The sequence below is a fragment of the Leguminivora glycinivorella genome, chromosome 24, assembly GCF_023078275.1.
Source record: "Leguminivora glycinivorella isolate SPB_JAAS2020 chromosome 24, LegGlyc_1.1, whole genome shotgun sequence".
Classification (NCBI taxonomy): domain Eukaryota; kingdom Metazoa; phylum Arthropoda; class Insecta; order Lepidoptera; family Tortricidae; genus Leguminivora; species Leguminivora glycinivorella.
In genome coordinates this window covers 3060459-3084425 of record NC_062994.1, presented here as the reverse complement: position 1 = coordinate 3084425, position 23967 = coordinate 3060459, and the positions used below count along the sequence as shown (strand labels likewise).

The following is a 23967-nucleotide window of genomic DNA, read 5'->3' as shown; positions in this document are numbered from 1 at the left end:
TGGCCCTTAGACTTTATCTGTCTATACGGAGTTATATGCCTTTGGAGTAAAGTAAGTAATGTCACCGGAGATTGCTGCACTAAATATGACATTAGCTTGTTCTCTGGTACATTATCGTGACAGCTGGCGAGAAATTGGAAAGTCGCGGTAAATAACTATATCATTACGTATGATACCATCCTCCAGGACCACCAAGTTGAATTCCTAAAATGTTGAAATCCCGAAATGTTGACTTTCCCAGAATGTTGATTTTTTTCAGTTTCGCAAAATGTTGAATTCTTATAATGTTGAAATATTAAAAAGTTGAATTCTCAAAATGTATACTTTCATCATTTCGGGATTTCAACATTTTAGGAAGTCAAGTTTATTCCTGGAATCTTTTTTTAACATGGGTACTTTTTTTGGTCCTAATAAGAGAAAAAAATTGTCCCAAGATTTCCAGACATTTTTGGGATTGTCCATCCCATTACCGATATAGCTATGAAAAAATGGTAAACGGAATGGAAAACAAATCTTGGGACAGTTCCTTTCTCCTATCAGGCTATCAGGATTAAAAGAGTCCTTGTTGTGTAAGGTACTGTTTACTTTTATACGAAATTGAAGAGATCTAACGGTTTTCAAAGGATTAAAAAATACCCAAGTGCCGAGAACGATTTAATAGGCCCTAAAGGTCGATTTAATAGACCTATAGTCCGGCAGGTCGTCCTCCTGCTTGGCGACCCAGGTATGCTCTTTTCACATTCCGATCCTCATCCGTCCTCTTGTACAGCGGGACATATCTCAACATTCTCAACTGGAGGGCAATTGTAATTAATCCATTTTTAACCGCCATTTTTAATTTAAGTTCAGAATAGTAACATTTATTTAGTTATATTTGTTAAGCATATTGACTTTTCAAGTCAAATTTTGTCAAGCTTCGATTTCTTATAATCGGATTCATGAGGAATTGAAGAAACTCCTCAAACCTTAACGGTATACGTATATTGATTTTTGTTTCCATCAAATAATTAAAGCATTAAAAGCAGTTTAAAAAAATACCTACACATTTCTACATAATCTAACATTCGCAAGTAGCTTTCACCAGAACCCCAAAGGCGGCGGTTTTTTTTTTCTTAAAAATTATTTTCATTATTGAACACACTATGATGATGAGTTCTGCATGTATATCCACTGACCGCGCCTAGCATATATCGAGGGTTTACTGGTGAAACCCGATCAGTTGAGCAAACTGGTTTTTGAAGTTCGAACTATGTGCAATTTCCACAATGTTATTTCAAGGACAAATTATCTCGATTTATCGGGATTCACTACGGACTGATCATTTGGGGCAACTCAGTAGATATTCAAAGAGCATTCATTACGCAAAAAAAATGTATTAGAGCTGTATCAGGCGCTCAATATTTAGCCCACTGTAGGCAAATATTTAAAAACCTAAAAATTCTTCCCCTGCCCTGCTTATATTTATATGAAGTTGTCACATTTGTGAGGAAACATCCAGATCTGTTTCCACTACATGATGTTATTCATAATAAGACTACTGGGAGGTATCCACATAAACTATACGTTCCTAGACATAGATTAAGCATAATATAGTAAAAATGTATATATTATGGCAATCAAATTGTCTAACAAGATTCCTAAAGAGATTGCATCAATAACAGACTTAAATAACTTCCAGAGGAAAATGTTTGGTTGGTTACTAGACATGTGTTTTTATTCAGTTAACGAGTTCCTTAGTTATTAATAAATTGTAATATTTCTACGCCGATGTAGGCAGAATATGTCGCACCAATTGTAACTTGATCATCTCTGTATGTACCATATTCTAAAAAATAAAGATTTCTATTTCTATTTCTGAACCCTGGATATAACCGGTGGACACTCTATTTAATAATGCAAACATTGTAAAACTTTCCAAATGTAAATGTAAAATGGCCAAATGTAACTGGTCCATTTCTTTCCAACATTGTAAAACTTGGAAAGAAATGGACCAGTTACATTTGGCCCCCCCCAGTCGAGATTTATCCCGCTGTACCTTATCTATGACTATGGGATATGGGTTAAATTGTGGCGTAGGTGAGAGGCTGGCAACCTGTCACTGCAATGTCACAGTTTAGTTTTCTTTCAACCCCTTATTTGCCAAGAGTGGCACTGAAGCTTTAGTAGTTTCATGTGCTCTGCCTACCCCTTTATGGGATACAGGCGTGATTGTATGTGATTGTATGTGTATGTGTACCTTATCTCATTGTCTCTGCTGTCTACCCATGTCTCAGTTTACGTTTGAGTAATGAAGTAAACTTTCTTGTTTCTAAATGTGCTATTGCGCTGACAGTTCGGTCATCCGTACTATTACGAATATCGGTAAAGGCTGACAGGCTCCAATGACAAACGAAACAAATTTTACCAGAAGGTTACGGTAACATAGAGGCCTATAACATCAAGTGCTCCAACTTTGCCCACCCTTCCTAATATTGCCTGGGTCGAATATAATATACAACGGTGAAACAGGGGGAACCGAAAGATTTTAAGTTTTAACTACGCATTTCTGAAGGAAAAATAAAAATAATATTTTATTGAATTTTCACATAAAAAGTAAATGTTATTCCTAAAACTGGCACTTAAATAAAAATTAACATTTTTATTACTTACTTTTTGATATCTATCAACGATCGATAAATAATGTCCGATACCGGCCTCATCATCGCTATCAGAACAGTGTTTTGTTCTGAGAAATATTAGGTAATTGTTCTTTTTTAGGGTTCCGTAGTCAACTAGGAACCCTTATAGTTTCGCCTTGTCTTTATGTCCGTCCGTCCGTCCGTCCATCGTGTGATATATTGTTGGATAGGTATTTAAAAATGAATAAGGGTTTACTAAGATCGTTTTTTGAGAATATTAATATTTTCGGAAATAATCGCTCTTAAAGGAAAAAAAAGTGCGTCCCCCCCCCTCTAACTTTTGAACCATATGTTTAAAAAATATGAAAAAAATCACAAAAGTAGAACTTTATAAAGACTTTCTAGGAAAATTGTTTTGAACTTGATAGGTTCAGTAGTTTTTGAGAAAAATACGGAAAACTACGGAACCCTACACTGAGCGTGGCCCGACACGCTCTTGGCCGGTTTTTTAAATGCTTATAACTCTGAATGTAGGCGAAATACAGAAAAGTTCATATGGCATTTTACTCTTCTAATATGGTGAGGAATGCGCTGTTAAAATAAAAATAAATATAAATAAATATTGGGGGACACCTTACATCAACCTAGCCCCAAACTAAGCAAAGCTTGTACTATGGGTGCTAGGGTGCTAGGCGACATACTTACTTATATAGATAGATACATACTTATACAGGGTGTAAACCTAATACGGGCGCACCTCTTAACGGTGGTGAGTATAGGACATAAAAAATGGAATTAGATAACTTTTACTTAAAATTTAAATATTTTTTTTATCCATACAAAATAATTCGGCCCGCAACGTAATGCAAACACACTCGCGTTAACCGCTCGTTGACAGTTGTCATTTATTGTCATCGCAACCACGTTTACAGTACATTGCTGCTGGGAAATTCTTCAAAAATTCATTATGGGGTGAAAATTAAAAGTAACTCAAAAACACCTCTTAATTAATGATAACAATATTGAATTATATGCCTGGTTTCATTTATCGCCCTTATTAGGTTTACGCGCTGTATATACATAGAAAACATCCATGACTCAGGAACAAATATCTGTGTTCGTCGCACAAATAAATGCCCTTACCGGGATTCGAACCCGGGACCGCAGCTTAGCAGGCAGGGTCACTACGCGCTAGGCTAGACCGGTCGTCAAATTATTCGGTTTCCTTATGTTACACCTGTATAGTATGGTACTTTCCTATAAATAAAATTAAATATTATATGCAGACACCACAGGCCTAACAATAAAATCTATAATCCGCTCTGTGTACCCCTTTTTTTTATTTTATTAGCCTACTGTAGTGTCCCACTGCTGGGCAAAGGCCTCCCCTCGCTTCTTCCACTCAACCCTGTCATGTGCGTAATTTTGCCAGCTTGGATAAAATGCGTTCAAATCGTCCCGCCATCTCTTTTTCGGTCTGCCTGAACCCCGGCCTGCACCCTCCACGGTGTACCCCTTATATTTTATTAAAGTGTCAAAAGGGCCTCTACGCGTTGGCTTCGGCCCCGCGCACGCCTCCCAAAGGTCCGGAACACCATTGTTCCGTGATGGGATAGACATACAAATCTATAATAAAATACACCGTGTTTTTTTTTGTTTTCCGTTAGATTCGACCCGTTGTTAGGTTCATTATCCGGAACCACCCTGTATATCACATAGTTAAATTCGGAAAAAAAATCGTCGTTTTCATACATAATAAATAAATTAATCAGTGTGAGATACCCTTAAGAATAACATTCAAGTTAGTGTCAAGAGATTGACGGCACATGTCAAAACAAATAGCATTAGGAAGTGGTAAAGACTGTCACACACGACCGTGTTCAGTTATTACATACCTAATACTTACCTAAGGCTTGCGAATTTATAGTTACTCTGTACATGAGAAATTAAATATAAATAGTTTAAAATATTACGAATAATAATTATACATAAAAAAAAACAGTTGATTTGAGAACCTCCTCCTTTTTTTAAGTCGCTTAATAAATAATTATCGAATATAATACAATTAGAAATGTACCAAAATTATATAATTCCAGCACTTAGCCTTATGCTTTAAACATAGGTGGTCTAAAATGCGAATACTAACAGTACCCAATTTACTAATTTATGAATTGTACCTGCACCTCCTAGTTGTAATTTAGTTTTAAGGAATACTGCTAACCGTAAGAGTTGACAGTGTTGACACTAGTTTCTTGAGAAATTAATTGTATTTGATCTAAAGAACCTTTCCTTAAAATTAAAGGAATTCAATAAAAACGTGGTGTATAGTTAAAATAAGATAACAGAAACTTTAAAAAGATAAGATAAGGAAAGTCGGGTAGTGCCGTTAGTGATGTCATGGGTCGTGTCACAGAATCACAATGACATAGCGACACACTTGTATTGCGTAACAAAAACTTTCTTATTTTGATAACTTGTTAATTTTGATAACTTGTTGATAGCCTGTGTGGTGACGGGTAAAGAATTTCACCACCCCCTTTCTTCCCGTGGGTGTCGTAGAAGGAGACTATGGGATAAGGGTTAAATTGTGGCGTAGGCGAGAGGCTGGCAACCTGTCACTGCAATGTCACAGTTTCGTTTTCTTTCAACCCCTTATTTGCCAAGAGTGGCACTGAAGCTTTAGTAGTTTCATGTGTTCTGCCTACCCCTTTATGGGATACAGGCGTCATTGTATGTATGTTGTATGTATGTTAATTTTATAATTGTATAGTTGGGAACACGATTGTGCGTAAAAAATCCAGAAAATTCGTCCTTTTGCGCATCCGCAAGCAATCAATAAAAAAAATAGATATTCGCGTATTACAAAGCAACGTTCTAGATTTTGATTAATACGGACTTCCGCAAATTGACGTTATGTCCGTCTATCCATCTGTATGTCACAGAAAAAATAAAAAACATCTTTACTTTTTGTAAAAAAAAAAATATATCCGCTGTTGAGTATTTTTGACAGTAACTTAGTAACAATTTCAGGACGGACCATTGAACTTGGCACCCATTTAGATTTCACTCTTATTTTTTCGTTGAAGTCAACAACCAAGGCATGTAGGTTGTAGGTATTATTGAACTTAGCTCTCGCATTTATGTTTTTGATGGGATCTTATCTTATACTTTTAAACGAGCAATTCTTGTATATTTATTTATTTATTTATTTATTTATTTATTTATTTATTTATTTATTTATATATATATTTACACTGACGATCTCGGAAACCGCTCTAACGATTTCGCAGAAATTTGTTATGTGGGGGTTTTTGGGGGTGAAAAATCGGTCTAACTTATCCTTAGGTCCCGGAAAACGCGAATTTTCGAGTTTTCATGCGTTTTTCTTCGCGCGCCATCTCGTGTGCAGTAGTTGTACTGTTAAGACAGAATTCTTTCGGTCGATGTAAGTACTATTTATTGCAAACACTAGATGGCGACACAGGTCAAGGCTAAAACGAATAGAAAAATACACTATTTGAGTTTTTGTGGCGAAATGCGCGCCATCTCGTGTGGAGTAGTTGTGTTGTTAAGGCTGAGAATTCTTTCGCTCGATGTAGGTACTATTCATTTTTGAACTAGATGGCGACACATGTCAAGGATACGAAACAGAACCGAGCGAAGCTCGGTTGCCCAGATATTGGGATCTTATTTTAACGTCGTTTTGGGTCCAGCGCCCAAAGAGAAAAATCCAGGCAGGCAAGCATGGTCGCGCGATAAATTATAAAAACCGGCCAAGAGCGTGTCGGGCCACGCTCAGTGTAGGGTTCCGTAGTTTTTCGTATTTTTCTCAAAAACTACTGAACCTATCAAGTTCAAAACAATTTTCCTAGAAAGTCTTTATAAAGTTCTACTTTTGTGATTTTTTTCGGGGGGGGGGGGGGGGGGGACGACGACGCACTTTTTTTCTCTTTAGGAGCGATTACTTCCGAAAATATTAATATTATCAAAAAACGATCTTAGTAAACCCTTATTCATTTTTAAATACCTATCCAACAATATATCACACGTTGGGGTTGGAATGAAAAAATATCAGCCCCCACTTTACATGTAGGGGGGGTACCCTAATAAAACATTTTTTTCCATTTTTTATTTTTGCACTTTGTTGGCGTGATTGATATACATATTGGTACCAAATTTCAGCTTTCTAGTGCTAACGGTTACTGAGATTATCCGCGGACGGACGGACGGACAGACAGACATGGCGAAACTATAAGGGTTAGTTGACTACGGAACCCTAAAAATCAGGCCGTCCCTTATGTCCCTATGGCACTACTAAACTTGTAAGTTCGATGTGGTTCGATAGGGACGGCTTCCATACTCTGGTCCTCATAAAGGTGTAAAACATTCACCTCTAAACACCGGATGTCGTTACTCGCTATTTGCTCTAATTCGATTTTAATTGTGCAATTCACACATTTTGTAATTGCATTATTATGTGAAAGTTATGCTAATTTAGTTATAATAAGGTTATTATAAAAAGTTACCTGACAAATAATTTCGCATTCCAAGTTTTGACATAGACACAGTGTGTTTCATCTTTGAGTAGGTTAATTGTTAATTATGAGGTGAAACTTATCGCAGGTCAAAAAAAAAAAAAATTAAGAGTGACTCTAATATTCTTATGAAAATTAAACTTTATAAGGTACAGCGGGACACTTACGATTGAAGGGAGGGGGGGGCATGGAAAACGAAACTAGTAGTTGGAATAATAAATTTAAAATTTATAAACCATCATATTTATTTTCTTTCCAAACCGTGTTTTTAACACCCGACGCATATCTGTATGTCTGTCTGTCTATCTGTCTGTCTGCCTGCCTGTCTGTCTGTCTGTTTGTCTGTCTGTCTGTGTGTGTGTGTCTGTCTGTGGCATCGTAGCTCCCGAACGGATGAACCGATTTCGATTTGATTTTTTTTGTTTAAAAGCTGAGTTAGTCGGAAGTGTTTTTAGCCATGTTTTATGAAAATCGGTTCACTATGTCGCGTTCGGGGTTTTTTTCAAAATTTTTCATAAATAGTGTTTTAATATTTTCTCTAAAATCAAATATTTTTAAATCCTGATTGAACAGAAACGTCTCGCTAATTAGGCTTAGAATAAATTCATTTACTTATTCATTTCCTAAAAGTAACTTATGAATAATTACTTACTTTTCCCCAACAAATCCATAATAGAGTCATCTTCTTGCGACGCGCCATACGAATTATGGTATGACCCCTTTCTCCTGCCCAATGCATCCAACAATAAAATATCCTTCTCCTGTTCGTTCGCCGGCCGTCTCCTTTCCGACTTAATTTCATCATCCTTCAGATTCAGGTTTATTTCGTCATCTTGCAGTGTCAACACATCATTTTCTAACTCAGCACACACGACACCCACGATCGCGAAACACAAAAACACCTTGAAACCCATTGCACTGTTCCTTTTTCTAATTTTGAAATTTTTATTTTTAATTTCGTACCCATTGGCGCGATTTTCACAACACATCACTGTTCAACGTTCCATTTTAGGTTTTTTATTAGGGCGAGTCTGGTGGTCTCCGCGCGGTCCGGACTGCGGACTATAAAAGACCTTTTTATTTTTTTAACCGATGCGTCCGCTCGCGGGGCGCGGGAAATCGGAAGTAACAGCCGCGCGCGTACCGAGTTCCTTTTCACTTTCTTGCCATATTTTCCTGTTATGTTGCCATACTGATTTAGTATAATTATTTAATGGCTAACATTACCTGTAAAATTAACGAGGTTGGTAAATCGCTGTCGTTTTGTTTCCTATATAATGTTTTAGTGTGCGTGATGTGATTTGCATAAGTGTCGTAATATTTTAAATTAGTGTGTTTATTTCAGTAGCTCAATAAATATGTTAAATTAATTCAAAATATATCATTATATATTCTGTCAATTTTGTTTGTTATGTATACTATGTATTTTTCGTATTTAAGTAATTATGTAGTTTTTTAAAATGTAAAAAAAATACTTTTGTAACTATTCAAATTGGTCAATTTTGCACCGGAGCGGTATTGGCTAATTACTTTTTGTAATAGTACCTAAATAAAAAAGCTCGAATTTTAGAAAATAGGTATTAGGCATACAAAAGTTCAGGTACCTACTTATCCGTTATTATAAACAAAATTTAGTAACATAGTTGTAATAAATGAAACAGAAGCGAATTTATTATGTTATGTATTGAAAAAAAAATGTTTCTACTTTATTAACTCATTTTTTGTCCGCCTCATCTACCTAAGTACCTACAGTCCTACATGTATGCATTCAACCATAAATTGTGCCTACGATATGGAAAAACAAAACATTTAATCAGTGGAAAAACACATGCCACTTTTCTCCACCCCATAATTGGCTAAAAAGACAATAACACCAGCTTCCGTTTTCACTAATACCATAGAACCTTTGTGAAATTGACCTCCTTCCTGCCAATTTCTTTGGCCCTATCAAATAGCAATTAGCTGTCAATTTTACGCAATTCGGACCGAAAATAACCTTAACAAATGTCATTACTGGCCACTAAGAGAATATCGACTTTAAAACCATTCGAAAAAGTTAACATTCGAAATTCAAATTTATATTTGAAAAATTAAGACATTAAGTCAGAATTGACTTCAATGAACATTAGTCTTAGTTCAAATTAGGTTAAGGTTGAATTTTATTTGAATAAAAATGCACTTATGACGTTTAGTAGACCAGAGTTCGAATGTTTTGGAAAGCTGAGCGAAAGTTGGCGCCTTTGCGAGACTCTTCAAAACGGCTTGCATCTTTTGTTAGGTCACCTTTGAATTTAACCTTAGGCGTTTTTGTATAAGGTCTAATTTTGAAGCGGTTCGTTTTAAAAGGTGTTATGCTAGAGTGACAAGGCTTTGTAGCGTTAATTTGTATAATATATTAGGTACATTCAGTTAGTACGTGTATTTTATGAAATTGCTTATGTAAAAGCTTTTTATAAAAGTACGAAATAGTACATTACGATACAAGTGCGTAAAAAAGGAAGTTCGAAACGAGTGGCGATAAATTAAAACACGACCGAAGGGAGTGTTTTAAATCGACACGAGTTACGAATTTCCTTTTCGCACGTGTATTGTACGACGTTTTTCAGTACAGATGAGCCTCCGAAGTTTCGACCTGGCATATAATGAACCACTTCTCGCACTAGTGCGTAAAAAAAACCCCATCTGTACTGAAAATATTTTTGCAGTGATCTCTAGCTATCCCTCTCCGAAACGCGTGAGTGATATGTATGTATACATAAAGTAGTTAAGTAGTCAAAATGGAAACTTTAAAAACAACTAAGACTTTTCTTTCGTTTCTTTAATCTCACATTATGTTTCATGCTCTATTTGATTTTTAATTATGTTTATGTAATTTAGCAAACTAATTAATCATTATCGTAATTCAAACCACCTAAGATACTTAACTACTATGGTCATAGTTTTTCACAATACAAATTTTATTTCCTGGTCGAAGTTTTTCTGACGATATTTATTATACTTATAGCGAAATAAATTTGAATTAATAATTAGGACATTTATACATATTTTAAAACACAAAATAAATTTACAAAGTTATTCACTAGAAAAATTCAAATTTTCTATGGAGCTATAAAGATTCGAATATTTTTTTATTTATTTTTTGCCTATTTTCTAGTGACAAAATGGTCTGACAAACTATACCTACTAAATAATATTCTATAATCGTCAGCAACAATGTCAAGTGGATACATGTAATACCGCTACGTAACCAACGGAAATCGAAAGTGATTTAAATTCAGAACGAACCACAGACAAAATAATAACGAACTCTATTCCAATCGCTCATTGAAGGCACGCGATCATTCGACAGGCTGGCAACAGACAGTCTTAAAAATTCATAATCTTAGAAAAGATTTGTATGCAAACCACAGAATTATAATTAAAGCAGAATGAGTAGTTAGGCCAAAAAGTGTGTCCACATGAGAGGTTAAAGTTGGGGCTGGTGTCCCTCTCGCACTTATTACCACTATCAAAATCATTTGAATGACGTCATCACTGTCATCATTTGGGGATACCAGTCAATATTCAAAGTTACTACCAAATCTACTAATACCCAATTAAAGGTTTTTAATAATTGCGCAATTTTTTGGTTTTATGGCTTCATAATAATGACTTACCAATTCGTTACAAGGTATTAATACCCTTGCCTCGATATAATACGAAAATAATTTAAGAAGTTTATAAACTTAGTTATCATACAGGTAAAAATACTACTACTATAGTAATTTTTTAACGCTGGTCACACGTGCGAGTGGGACACCAGCCCCAACTTTGACCCTCTCATGTGGACACACTTTTGCTAGTCTGTCAAGAACGCCTTTATGCGCCAGTGATAAGGTTCAATTTAGTATGGCAAAAAAAGTGTGAGCTCAGTCCCTATTGTAGGTCGATGATGCAAACTGACACTGACAGATCTGTCAGTGTCAGTTTGAACTGTCAGTTTGCATACAAATCTTTTCTAAGATTATTAATTTTTAAGACTGTCTGTGGCGTGCCTAAGAAAAACCAGTGGGCTATAGCACAGAATATAAAATAGTACAAGTACAGAAGGCTCACTCCTTTGATGTTCATAAAACGACGCCATTCTAAATTCTTACCTACATTAACAAACGGACCGCACGCGAGCAGCCGACACTGAATTCTATTGCGCCGCGCGAAGGTCGTTGCCACTGAATGCAGGCATGTACTTGTAGCGCGGCAATAGAATCCCGGAGTGAGCCGCCCCTGGCTATAGAATCACGGTGCCAGCACACCTCGGACACTGGCGATCAAATATATTGAAAGAGGCGCATTCCTAGCACACAGTCTTAGCTCGTGTAGGTGAACGCGTACTATGCTTGTATGAGTGAAATATGACACTGTTCGTGTTTTTGACAGGCAGTAACTGTGAAGTAGCCGAGAGCATGGGGTCTCATTTATAGTCGTAATTTATTTGCGAAGTATTAATTTTATATCTGTATTTTTAAATTACACTATGGTGTGGTACCGGGAAGCATATTTTAACTTAAAAGGACGTAATGACAACATTTCATACCATGTTTCAGAAAATAAATAGTTTCGGAGTTTAAATTAAGTTTGCAGTGTTTGCACAATTTTATGAATAAAAATATTACTCTCGAAAATGTTTTATCAAATACGTACTTTACATTTTGTTCATTATGTTTACTACATGTACATTCTTAGCTATTATACTTATGTATTTCTTACATAATAATATTCATTTCCATATTTCTAATTAACTACGCGCCTGCTTTAGAGTGCTTTAAATTTTAACAAATCAATGCATCCTTTGGTCGGGGGCTGGGGCCTCTCAACTCAAAGTCGCCGGCGCCGTGGTCGCGGGGCGCGGGGCGTGGGGCGCGGGGTGGGGCGCCGCGGATCTCGTTCATTCAATTCCGCTTGCATGTGTTGCGGACAGAGCGAGTATATTATACGTACGCGGCGAGCACACATACAAGCCGCACGGCAACGCCATCTAGTAATGTTCGACTTTAAACGTCCATGTGACGTTATAGGTTTAGTGCGTGAAAGCTAAAACAGATGTCGCAAGATGTTGCAGTTTGATGACTATTTCGACGTAGGATACTGATAAGAGTTTTGTTGGCCACGCGTGGCTACTGGCGCCATCTAGCTCTTTGAGTGTGGATTAAATTTAGCCTACAGGTCTAGAATACTTAAGACGGCGCCCATTTTTAGTATGGGATTAGGTATCTGTACTAGTATTATTTGATCTGTGCCGAGAGGGGGTGGGCGGCACTTTCAGCGGGGAGCGCGAGTGGCCATACTGCACGATAGTACTCTTTATTATATTGCGGTGCCATTGACAGTTCTGTGCCTATTTCTGGGTTGATAAGTAACATTGTTACTCTGCGGCAATATTTCTTTGTTGATCAGGCAATGTCAAGGCGAAGTGTCACTGTCAGCAGGGTTAGCACATGATTGCCGCGAGAGTATGTCGCCGCGAGATAGACTACCCGTCCTATGTCATTTATACAGTTAGAAGAAGACGTGTGATCCACGTGTGATCTATCTCGCCGCGACATACTCTCGCGGCCATCATGTGCTAGGCCTACAGGCGACAATAAAATTGTCAGTATTGTGAGAACATTTCTTTTTTTTTGCCATTTTTATGAAAGGTGATATTTTTGAAAAAAAATATGCTATCTCTACTCAGAATCACTAGCTTTTTCAAACCTAGTAGTTAAAAAAATTGTCCCATACGACTTTTTTAACCCCCGACGCAAAAACGAAGGGGTGTTATAAGTTTGACGTGTCTATCTATCTGTCTGTTTGTCTGTCCGTCGGTCTGTCTGTCTGTCTGTCTGTTTGTCTGTCTGTCTGTGTGTGTGTCTGTCTGTGGCATCGTAGCTCCCGAACGGAAGAACCGATTTAGATTTAGTTTTTTTGTCTGAAAGCTGAGTTAGTCGGGAGTGTTCTTAGCCATGTTTCATAAAAATCGGTCCACTATGTCACAGTCGGGGGTTTTTTAAAAATTTTAATTTTGTGGGTAGGTTATCTTATTTTGTTACCATTTTCCGTACATGTCGTGTGGGGTAACAAAAGAGGAAAGTAACAAAAATGTATGGAAATTCTGGGAGGGAGGATTCTGGGAGACTCCCAGTGAGATTGAAAGTACTCGTGATTCTGAGTACAATTGACCTAAAATTCCCTTAAAAAAAAAAAGCTCGTAAAATAGGCCACTGACAATCCTTTGGCGCTGATCGAAACGCAATCTGGCTCTGTTGCGCCAATGCTTCTGCTCTTCTGAGCGATAGAGATAGCAACGACATCGTCGTAAGAGTTGTGCATTTGGCTACGTACCCTAAGTGCGTTTTCACACTATCCGATCCGTTATCGGATGTCGGACCGATATCCCATACATTACAGGCGCCATCTTGGATTTTTTCCATTGAAATCCTTCCGACATCCGATATCGGATAGTATAAAAAAATAGTTTCAATGAAATTCCGCAACATGGCGTGTAGTCATTTATTCCTTGTCAGATTTAGGCCGTCTTCACATTATCCGATCCGATATCGGATGTAGGACCGATATCCCACATTTTAGCCGCCATCTTTGATTTTTGTCTTTAAAATCCTTCCGACTACCGATATCGGATCGGATAAAGTGAAAAAGCACTTAAGCTGGTTTGACGAAACAAATGCACCCAGATTATGCAAGCGCTAGGAATAACAAGCCAGCTGATTCACCAGTTTGCACCTTCGCTCGCAAATCGTAATCTTCAGTCAAAAAACGTTTCAAGTGCGTATTGATTTTTATATGAAATTAGATTTTATTTGTATTAAGTTATGTTTCATAATGGAATGTTCTGTTTTATCTTGTGAAAAACGGTGGGACATCGGATACTGAAATGAATTATTTTTAATTGAAATAAGATGGTATAAAAAAGTTATTAGGTATAAAGAAAAAAAGTTTTTTTTGTGGACCCTTAATTTTTTTTTAATGAAATAGACAGCAAACGATAAGTAATTTAATATGTATCATTTGTATTGTGTGTGCATTTATTTGTGTGATGAGCACAGGTATTTGTTCCTGAGTCATGGATGTTTTCTATGTATATAAGTATTTATATATTAAATATATCGTTGTCTGAGTACCCACAACACAAGCCTTCTTGAGCTTACCGTGGGCCTCAGTCAATCTGTGTAAGAATGTCCTATAATATTTATTTATTTATTTATTTATTTATTTATTTATGTATTGTTGTAGATCTGTGGGTGAATTTTTCTAAAATATTTTTTTTAATTAAATTGCATTGAATAATACAAAGTAATTAATATATATCTATTTAAAAATAGGTAGGTACTTTTATTAAAAGTTTTAAAATCTTATTTTCTTATATTTTGATTTAAAGTATAATTTTGTGATTTACGTGACAAAAGAGAGGGCTAGTAAGTAAGTAACCGTTTGTAAATAAAATTTAATGTAAAAAAAATGTTAAAAAATTCGTCAAAAATTCTTGGCAGATCATCATCCTCCTTGCGTTATCCCAGCATTTGCCACGGCTCATGGGAGCCTGGGGACCGCTTTGACAACTAATCCCGATACTTGGTAGATCCTAGGGATTCATCAGAACAATTATCTATTTACACAAACATAATAGATCCAATAAATACCTCACATTTAACGATGTTGTGTAATTTCTAATTACTCCGATGAGTTAGGCACCTAATTAAAATAGCATTCGTAGAAAATTAGATTAATGTACGCGTTGAGATGTTTGAGCTGAATGATAGAATGAGTGAATGATGAATGGTGAATGATAATTGACTGTTAGAATGTATGAAATGACTGATTTTAAATAAGTGTTTATGCAACTTTATAGCATCTCTAGATGATTTAAATCTTAGAATTGGCACATGAATTTTAACATAATTGTCAATTTAAAGGTTTCTGTATTATTAATACCTATTTCTGTTTTGGTACAATATGCATTTGGTCTATCAGAGACCAATTTGAATCGATTTTTGAATCTCAAACGAATTCGCCGTTTGAAAGTCTGTGGAAAACGACGTAATGCTATTTTTGGAAAAGGACGGCTAGTAATATTTAGATCTAGTGGTAAAGACTAATCGTTTTTGATCCTATTAGTAGAATTTAAATCGCTAATAGTGGAGATATTATTGAAAAAAATCACGATATCGAATAGTCGACATTCAAAAATCGGCCCCCTGTACTGTATCCTATCTTGACGTGTCAGTCTGTCTGTGTGTCTGTCTGTGGCATCGTAGCAATCCAATGAATGAACAGATTTAGATTACGTTATTTGTTTGTATAAAAACTGAATTTGTCGGGAGTGTTCTTAGAAATGTTTGATGAAAATCGGGACAAAGTATTTTTCAAAATTAAAATTTTGAACTGAAATAGATACCACACACTAAAGAACAAAACCGGCCAAGTGCGAGTCGGGCTCGCGCACAAAGGGTTCCGTAGCAGCAAATATAATAAACTTATTATGTCAATTTATACACCTGCCAAAATTACAGTTAAATCAACCTATCTCAAAAACTATAAGAGATACTTTGATCAAACCAAAAATCGTTGAAAGAGTTAATTAGCATGCATCACCTCTATTTTTTTTAGAATTTTATACCCCGTAGTTATAAAAATAGAGGGGGGGGACATACTTTTTACGACTTTGAGAGCTGATATCTCAAAAACCGTTCACTTTAAGAAAAATGTTTTTTAGAAAACTTTATATCATTTTAAAAGACCTTTCCATTGATACCCCACACGGGTATGTACATCGAAAAAAAAATTTTCATCCCTCAGTTACATGTATGGGGGCCCCACCCCAATTCTTTTTTTTTACTATTTAGTGTCATAATTTTGTAGCGGTTCATACAACACATATTCCCATCAAATTTCATCACTGTAGTACTTATAGTTTCCGAGTAAATCGGCTGTGACAGACGGACAGACGGACAGACGGACAGACGGACAGACGGACATGACGAAACTATAAGGGTTCCGTTTTTGCCATTTTGGCTACGGAACCCTAAAAAGCGATCAAGCCCACTGGTGGCGAAGACGGGAATCGAACCCGAGTCTCCAGATAACACGGCTGACGTGATAAACCGCTACACCACCCCGATCGCCGAGGTACCCGTCCAACTTTCTCTAGTGTATGTTGTAAAACAAATCAAAAAATATTTAATAAAATAATTTGATTTGTTCCCTACATAAAATTTTTGAATTAAGGTATGTACTTATTATTATATAGTTTAACAGTAGCTTACAATTTGTCTGCCACATGTGCAAATTTACATAATAATGTTTCACATAGATAAATAGTTTTGAAACGGATGTGACACACCACCGTTTCTCTCAAGTGTATGTTATTCTCAAAGAAAAGGTCCTCTCGAGGTTGAATGTCGAAACATACAACAATGGAATGACATACATATAATATGCATAGTGTTGTAAACATGAGGAAGACTAAAATAGTAGGTATATAGCCTAAATTAAGTATGGAGGTTACAAGGCTAAAACCGGTTCACTATTATCTGGCAGAAACTTTTTACGCATATATTTGATTCGTATAATAGTTCTTGGCACAAGTCACGTTTGGCAGAAACACCTTACGCAGAATATGCTTTGGCATAAATCATTTCGCAGATTTTTATAATACCGAATCGTCTTTTGTCATAATGTTGATGACCATAATAGTCTTCTAGTCGAACAATACTTTTGCAGATAATATTTGTGCATAATATTTAGGCGGCATAAAGTTGCAATTTGCTATTTGATAGCGAGTTGGATGTGTTGGGGATGCAAGATACCTAACACTCCTCCTCGCTTCGCTCGTCATCGTACCTAACGGTGACTCTGGGGCAGCTTTTCTTTTTTGATAGCGAGTAATAATTCTGCTAATGTAATATTATGCTATGAGATTATTATGGTACATACAATTGTGCTAAATCAAAGTCGACCAAAGTAATATTCTGTAAAACAATATTCTGCCAAATGTGTCTTATGCGTGGTAGTAAATAGTAGTAATGCCAATTAAAAACGCACTTAGTGGACCAATTTCCATCAAAACTGGCTAAGAGCACAACCGAATATTTCAGCTCTCAATAAAATAACTAAATCGGTTCATCTGTTCGGGAGCTACGATGCCACAGGCACACACACAAAATTCATTATCATGGCATTAAGTTCGCCTTTTGTACATTAAGTTGATCTTTTGTGCAATAAAGTTTAAATAAATAAATAAGACACATCAAACTTATAACACCCCGTTGTTTTTGCGACGGTGGTTAAAAATGAGTCCTGGGGGCCGATATTTGAATCTCACGGCGTTCGAATTCAGAAAATTGTCACTGAAAATAGTAGGCAATTTCGGTGACAATTTTCTGAATTCGAACGCCGCGCGCCGTGAGATTCAAAAATCGGTCCCCTGCACGGGAAGCATGGTCGCGCGATAGACGATAAAATAGCAGGCCGTCCCTATCGCACTATTTGTAAGTGCGATAGGGACGGCCTGATATTTTATCGTCTATCGCGCGACCATGCTTCCCGTGCTGTTCGACTCGTTTGCTCGACAAGCGACTGGAATATAGATGCGTCTGCGCATCCGGTCTCACACAATCACATTTGCAAAACTCCGCGTTCTCGCAGGCTGAGGTTATGAGAGGTTGCGAAAATATATGTCATCTCTTTCTTTGTATTCATTTTACCTTTACCTCTAGCTGAAGTAGGTACAATATACAGTGTGTTATCAACACGGTTCCTGTTTTGCTCGGCCGGCCGGTGTCATACTGATAACGTGACGCGCTCAGTATTAAGTATGTTATTTAGGATGTAAGTATTTATCTGTAGTGCACTTATTTAGTTTTTTTTTTTTTTTTTTTACCTTGCGGAATGGAGTATCGAGACAAACCTTGCTGGTTTAGCGATACTTTTTAAAAAATATTATGTAATTTGTGGTGTTTAAGTGAAATAAATAAATAAAAATAAATAAATAACAAGAGGGCTTTTTTTAAAGGAACGTAATCTTACATAGTAATCGGCGAAACGACTAAAAAAAACTAATTAGTCCGTCAGTTAGATTATCAAAGAATTTTAGACACGTATTTTTTTTCCTCGTAAATGAAAAATGACGACGGTACAGTGCGTTGAAGTTTCGCGTGACGTCACGCCTAGGTACAATTTTTACTTAGAAGTGACGTCACAAACATTCCGGAACTTTGATGCTCTATACCTTTGTATTTTTTCATTAATAAAATTAGAAAAAGCGAAAAATGTGTTCAGTATTTTTGGACGATCTAACTAACGGACGGACGACATTCTGACATTTTTTTATGTATTTGTCATCCTTTTTTTTATGGGATAGGAGGCAAACGAGCAGACAGGTCGCCTGATGTTAACTTAACCATGCCCTTGATTTAATTAGTAATTAAAAATGTTGACTTTATAAACTTTCTAAAAAAAAATTTATTGCCAGCAATGTACAGCACACACACTTGTCAAGCGAGGGTAATGGCAGCTCATAAGTATGAGCGATGTGAGTAATGACAATTAAGAAGTGCACACGTTACATTGAATGTTGGGATTTCGGAAAATCATTTTTTCAGTTTCATATCAGATTTTCTGATATGCGAAAACGATTGATAAATGACTGTATTATTATTAAGAGTTTTGAATGATTCACGGTTATTTACATTAGACTTATATTGACCGGGATATAGACCGTGATTACCTCTTTGATTTTTGTAGCAGGGTAGATCGCGCGCTGTCTACACAACTTTGACATCCACCCGCCTTCGTCAGTTTTCCGTGATCATGATGCATGCAACTGCGTCGAAATATCGGGAGCTCGTCAAAAATCAAAAAGGTAATCACGGTCTATATCCCGGTCAATATAAGTCTATGTCTTTCCCATGACCTTTGGGAGGCGTGCGCGGGGTCGAAGCCAACGCGTAGAGGCCCTTTCGACACTTTAATGAAATGTAAGGGGTACACCAAGCGGATGTTGCCCTTGCCCATATCATGGGTAAGTCTAATGTATTATTTTTGTTTTTAATAAAGGTCCGGGTGGTGGTAACACACTGTAAGCTCAATTATACCTAAGTATATAATTTCTTATGTTGTTTTACATATTTTTGGGACTCAAGAATTATGGTGATGGACCTAGCCTAAGAAAACCTTTACATTTAGACGCTTTGAAGTATTCGAACTTTGAAGTATTGTTTAAAAGGTTTCGATACGATCGAATACGACACTTCACGATCTGTGAGTGTCCGTCTTTCACGGCCAAACGGAGCGACTAATTGACGTGTTTTTAAGTGGAGTTTAAGGGATGGAGAGTGACATATGCTACTTTTTGTCTCTTTCTAACGCGAGCAAAGCCTCGGGTAAAATCTAGTAATCATATAATTATGTCTCGCCTCAATCAAGAAAGATTAAAACAAAAAACATCAACGGGTCTCTTGTTCAGTACTCACTACTCAGTGTTGATTAAATTTTATAATTTTTTAGGGCTGAAAGTATAGTTTCATTTTCAGGGTTCCGTACCTCAAAAAGAAAAGACGGAACCCTTAAAGGATCACTCGTGCGTCAGTCTGTCCGTCTTTCACAGCCAAGTTTTTCCCTCTACTTATTTATCTTTTTGCGGCCAACATTTTAAAAGTGTGGTTTGTTTCTTCATAACCTACTTAGAGATTTTTGCGTATGATCAAAGATATATATAACTCCGTATAGACAGATAAAGTCTAAGAAAAAAACGTACCTCAGTACCATACAGAAAAAGGTACGGTGGCCTAGATGGCATTACACCTTTGAGGTACGCTCAGCTAGATGGCGCTATTATCAATATTTGACATTTTAACACATATCAAGCTAAGAATATGAGCCAAATTGTCAAAACTGAAGTTGAAACGTTTTAAGCCTGTGTCAAGAGATGGCAGTCTATGCACCGTGATTACACATTTTACTTTGACGGTAACTCTCTATAATACTCGATCGTCTTTGGTATGATATATTACTCTATAAGCTAAGAGGTCGCTGGTTTTGACAGCAGTTGGAACAAGCGCGTCTGCGCATCCGGTCACAAACAATCACATTTGCAAAACTCTCGCGCCGGGGTTCCGTAAGAGGTTGCAAAAATCTTTGTTATATGTGTCGTTATACAGTTCGTAAAAGTAGTAATAAGGGCGATAAATGAAACCAGGCATATAATTCAATATTGTTATCATTAATTAAGAGGTGTTTTTGAGTTACTCTTAATTTTCAGCCCATAATTAATATTTGAAAAATTCCCAGCAGCAATGTACTGTAAACGTGGTTGCGATGACAATCAATGACAACTGTCAACGAGCGTTTAACCGTTAAACGCGGCTTGTGATATACGTGTTACACGCGGAACCGTAGCTACGTAGCCTTAGCACCGGCGGTGCTAAGATCCCGTACTACACGGTCACGTCAAAGATACGTATCCGTTTCTGGATTCGGCTACGTTCCCGCGAATCTCGGCTTCGGCTCCTCTCCGCTCGGTTGTTGAAAGAGAGCTTGTATGTGTCGAACGGACCCTTCGCATTATGTGTTATACTCGTGGTCTTTGCATTGATTTGATTCCAGATGTTTTTTAAGTAATTACATATTGGTATTATTCTGTTCTCTGATAACCAGACATTATGAGTTTGTACAAAAAAAACCAGAGGTGGTATTGGTGGGATTTTTGAATCTCACCGGTGCCTTGTTTTGTATGCAGCCGATGACTATTTAGTACGAAATAAGCCACCCGATGAGAATGAGAATCAAAAATCGCACCTCAGGTAGGTACTAGGTACCTACTTGGGGATGTCGATGAATATGAAAGTCCATCCAAATAAATATATTAATATCTCTAATTAATATTTACTCCCTAGTAAGAAATGCTACAGGTAGACCAATGCAACAATTTAAAAGTATTTTAAGTGAAATAATAATATACACCGTTGCTCATAAATATTATTACTGACTGGACAACCGTCTTTCGTCGGTGAAAATACTAAGAAATAGTTGCACGTGCAGATAAAGATAACAAACAATAGTTTGCGGGCCATTGATAATAATTACCTTCAAGGCTTTGGGATTTACCTGTTAAGTACCATGTGTTCCTATTGTTTGTGAAGTTAAGTGAAAGCAAAAATAACAAACTATTTGACTACTTCGGATACTACCAACTATAAGACGCTGACTGTACATGTTAGATTATTTAAAAAAAGTTGATTAATTATAGTCTGTGTCATGTGAATGAAAATTAGAATTTTACCTATTTTTTTATATGTTGATTATACCACAGAATATATAATGGTACAAGTACAGAAGGCTCACTCCTTTGATGTTCACAAAACGCCGCCATTCTAAATTCTTACCTACATTAACAAACGGACCGCACGCGTGCAGACGACATTGAATTCTATTGCGCCGCGCGAAGGTCGTCGCCACTGAATGGGCCGCGAACTCGCGGCCGCCGGCATGTACTCGTAGTGCGGCGGAAGGATCGCGGAGTGAACCGCCCCTGATTATACGCAAATTCTTTTGATACACATCTTTTACAATTTGTACTGGTTTATTATTTTTGCCTCCAAAATAATATTTTCACGTAGAACCAATGGCCGTTGGGGCGGAAAGGTTCTCGAGTGGCGACCGCGTACCGGAAGGCGAAGCGTGGGTAGGCCCCCAACAAGGTGGACTGATGACCTGGTGAAGGTCGCAGGAGTCCGCTGGATGCGGGTGGCGCAGGACAGGTCATTGTGGCAATCTTTGGGGGAGGCCTATGTCCAGCAGTGGTCGTCTTTCGGCTGATATGATGATGATGATGATAATATTTGCATCTTATTATTTTTGATCACTCTTAAAACTTTATTTAAAATGCAAAAATATGGAAACTGAAATTAAAAACTCGCCCCTTGCATTACATTCGGGGGTCTTAGTGACACGCATAAAATCTACACTAAACGTCACGGTCACGACTGGATCCGATCTACGTATAAATAAGATACGTATCTCCGTGTACACGTAGCTACGTATCTTAATTACACGTAGCCGAATCACACGGAGCAAACGGAGCGGATCTCCGTTGCCGAGTAACACGGCAACGGAGATTCGGCTACGGGTACACGAAACACGGTCACGACCAGGAGCTCTAGTTTAACGCGAGTGTGTTTGCATTACGTTGCGGGCCGAATTAATTTGTATGGATAAAAAAAAAACAATTTTAAGTAAAAGCTATATAAACCCATTTTTAGGGTTCCGTAGTCAACTAGGAACCCTTATAGTTTCGCCATGTCTGTCTGTCTGTCCGTCCGTCCGTCCGTCCGTCCGTCCGCGGATAATCTCAGTAACCGTTAGCACTAGAAAGCTGAAATTTGGTACCAATATGTATATCAATCACGCCAACAAAGTGCAAAAATAAAAAATGGAAAAAAATGTTTTATTAGGGTACCCCCCCTACATGTAAAGTGGGGGCTGATATTTTTTTTCATTCTAACCCCAACGTGTGATATATTGTTGGATAGGTTTTTAAAAATGAATAAGGGTTTCCTAAGATCGTTTTTTTAATAATAATATTTTCGGAAATAATCGCTCCTAAAGGAAAAAAAAGTGCGTCCCCCCCCCTCTAACTTTTAAACCATATGTTTAAAAAATATGAAAAAAATCACAAATGTAGAACTTTATAAAGACTTTCTAGGAAAATTGTTTTGAACTTAATAGGTTTAGCAGTTTTTGAGAAAAATGCGGAAAACTACGGAACCCTACACTGAGCGTGGGCCGACACGCTCTTGGCCGGTTTTCATGTCCTATACTCACCACCGTTAAGAGGTTCGCCCGTATTAGGTTTACACCCTGTATATTTAAAGAGTCCTTGTGCTTCGTCTCCAATAAGGACAGTTTTATCTGACATTCCGTTCGAACTTAAAAAATGTAAAAAAATCGGCAAGCTTTTACAAATAACCTAACCACAAAATTTCGAAAAAACCTACGACGTAGTGGCTCGGTTTTCATAAAACATTGTTAAGAACACTCCCGGCTAACTCAGCTTTCAAACAAAAAAAAAAATTAAATGTAAATCGGTTCATCCGTTCGGGAGCTACGATGCCACAGACAGACACACATACAGACAGACAGAGAGATAGACAGACACGTCAAACTTATAACACCCCATCGTTTTTGCGTCGGGGGTTAAAAAAATACGAAAAGTAATGCTGAAAGTCAAAATTAGAGTTTTATCGTTCCATTTCAGTCCGACTCGAACAAGTATATACAGAGTGGGGCCTGTAACAAAGGCGAAGAATTGAACTCTAGGCTTATTCTCCTTAACTGATCAACATTTAGACGTATTTTAGTTTATTTTTAGTTTAGTTTAGTTTTTAATTTAATTTTAAGTTGTTTTTTATTCATGAAATAAAACTATGGAAACGGATTAAATCGCGTATAATGAATTTAAAATACATCCCGACGTTTCGAACTCTTTACAGCGTTCGTGGTCAACGGGTGACTGAGGAAAAATTAAAAAGTGCAAAAGCTACCCACTTACAAGAAATATTAACGAACCATGACCACAAATAATAGTTTCCATAGTTTTATTTCATGAGTAACTATCGCGGTAACCGAAGACAATATTTTGTTTTTTATTGTTATTTTTAGAGTTAGATATGTATTATTATTTGTTACTTAAGTTTTATGTCTAATAAAAATATATGAAAAACATTTGTTCGGCGACTTTTAAAAATAACTTGTATTTTGATTTTTATCACCCTTGAAAGTAT

General features: G+C 36.9%; 1 protein-coding gene across 5 annotated transcripts in view; it reads right to left on the bottom strand.

Annotated features, from left to right (window-relative positions):
- Positions 1–23967, bottom strand: part of LOC125238655 (serine proteinase stubble-like) — a 69484-nt gene that overhangs the window by 29697 nt on the left and 15820 nt on the right. For 3 of the 5 annotated variants that reach the window (XM_048146041.1, XM_048146042.1, XM_048146044.1), the window contains exon 2: positions 7806–8380. The exons of the other annotated variants lie outside the window; for them this stretch is intronic. In XM_048146041.1, coding sequence (XP_048001998.1) covers positions 7806–8142 — 337 coding nt within the window. In that variant the 5' untranslated portion in view covers positions 8143–8380. The remainder of the gene's footprint in view (positions 1–7805; positions 8381–23967) is intronic. 5 annotated transcript variants of the gene reach the window in all.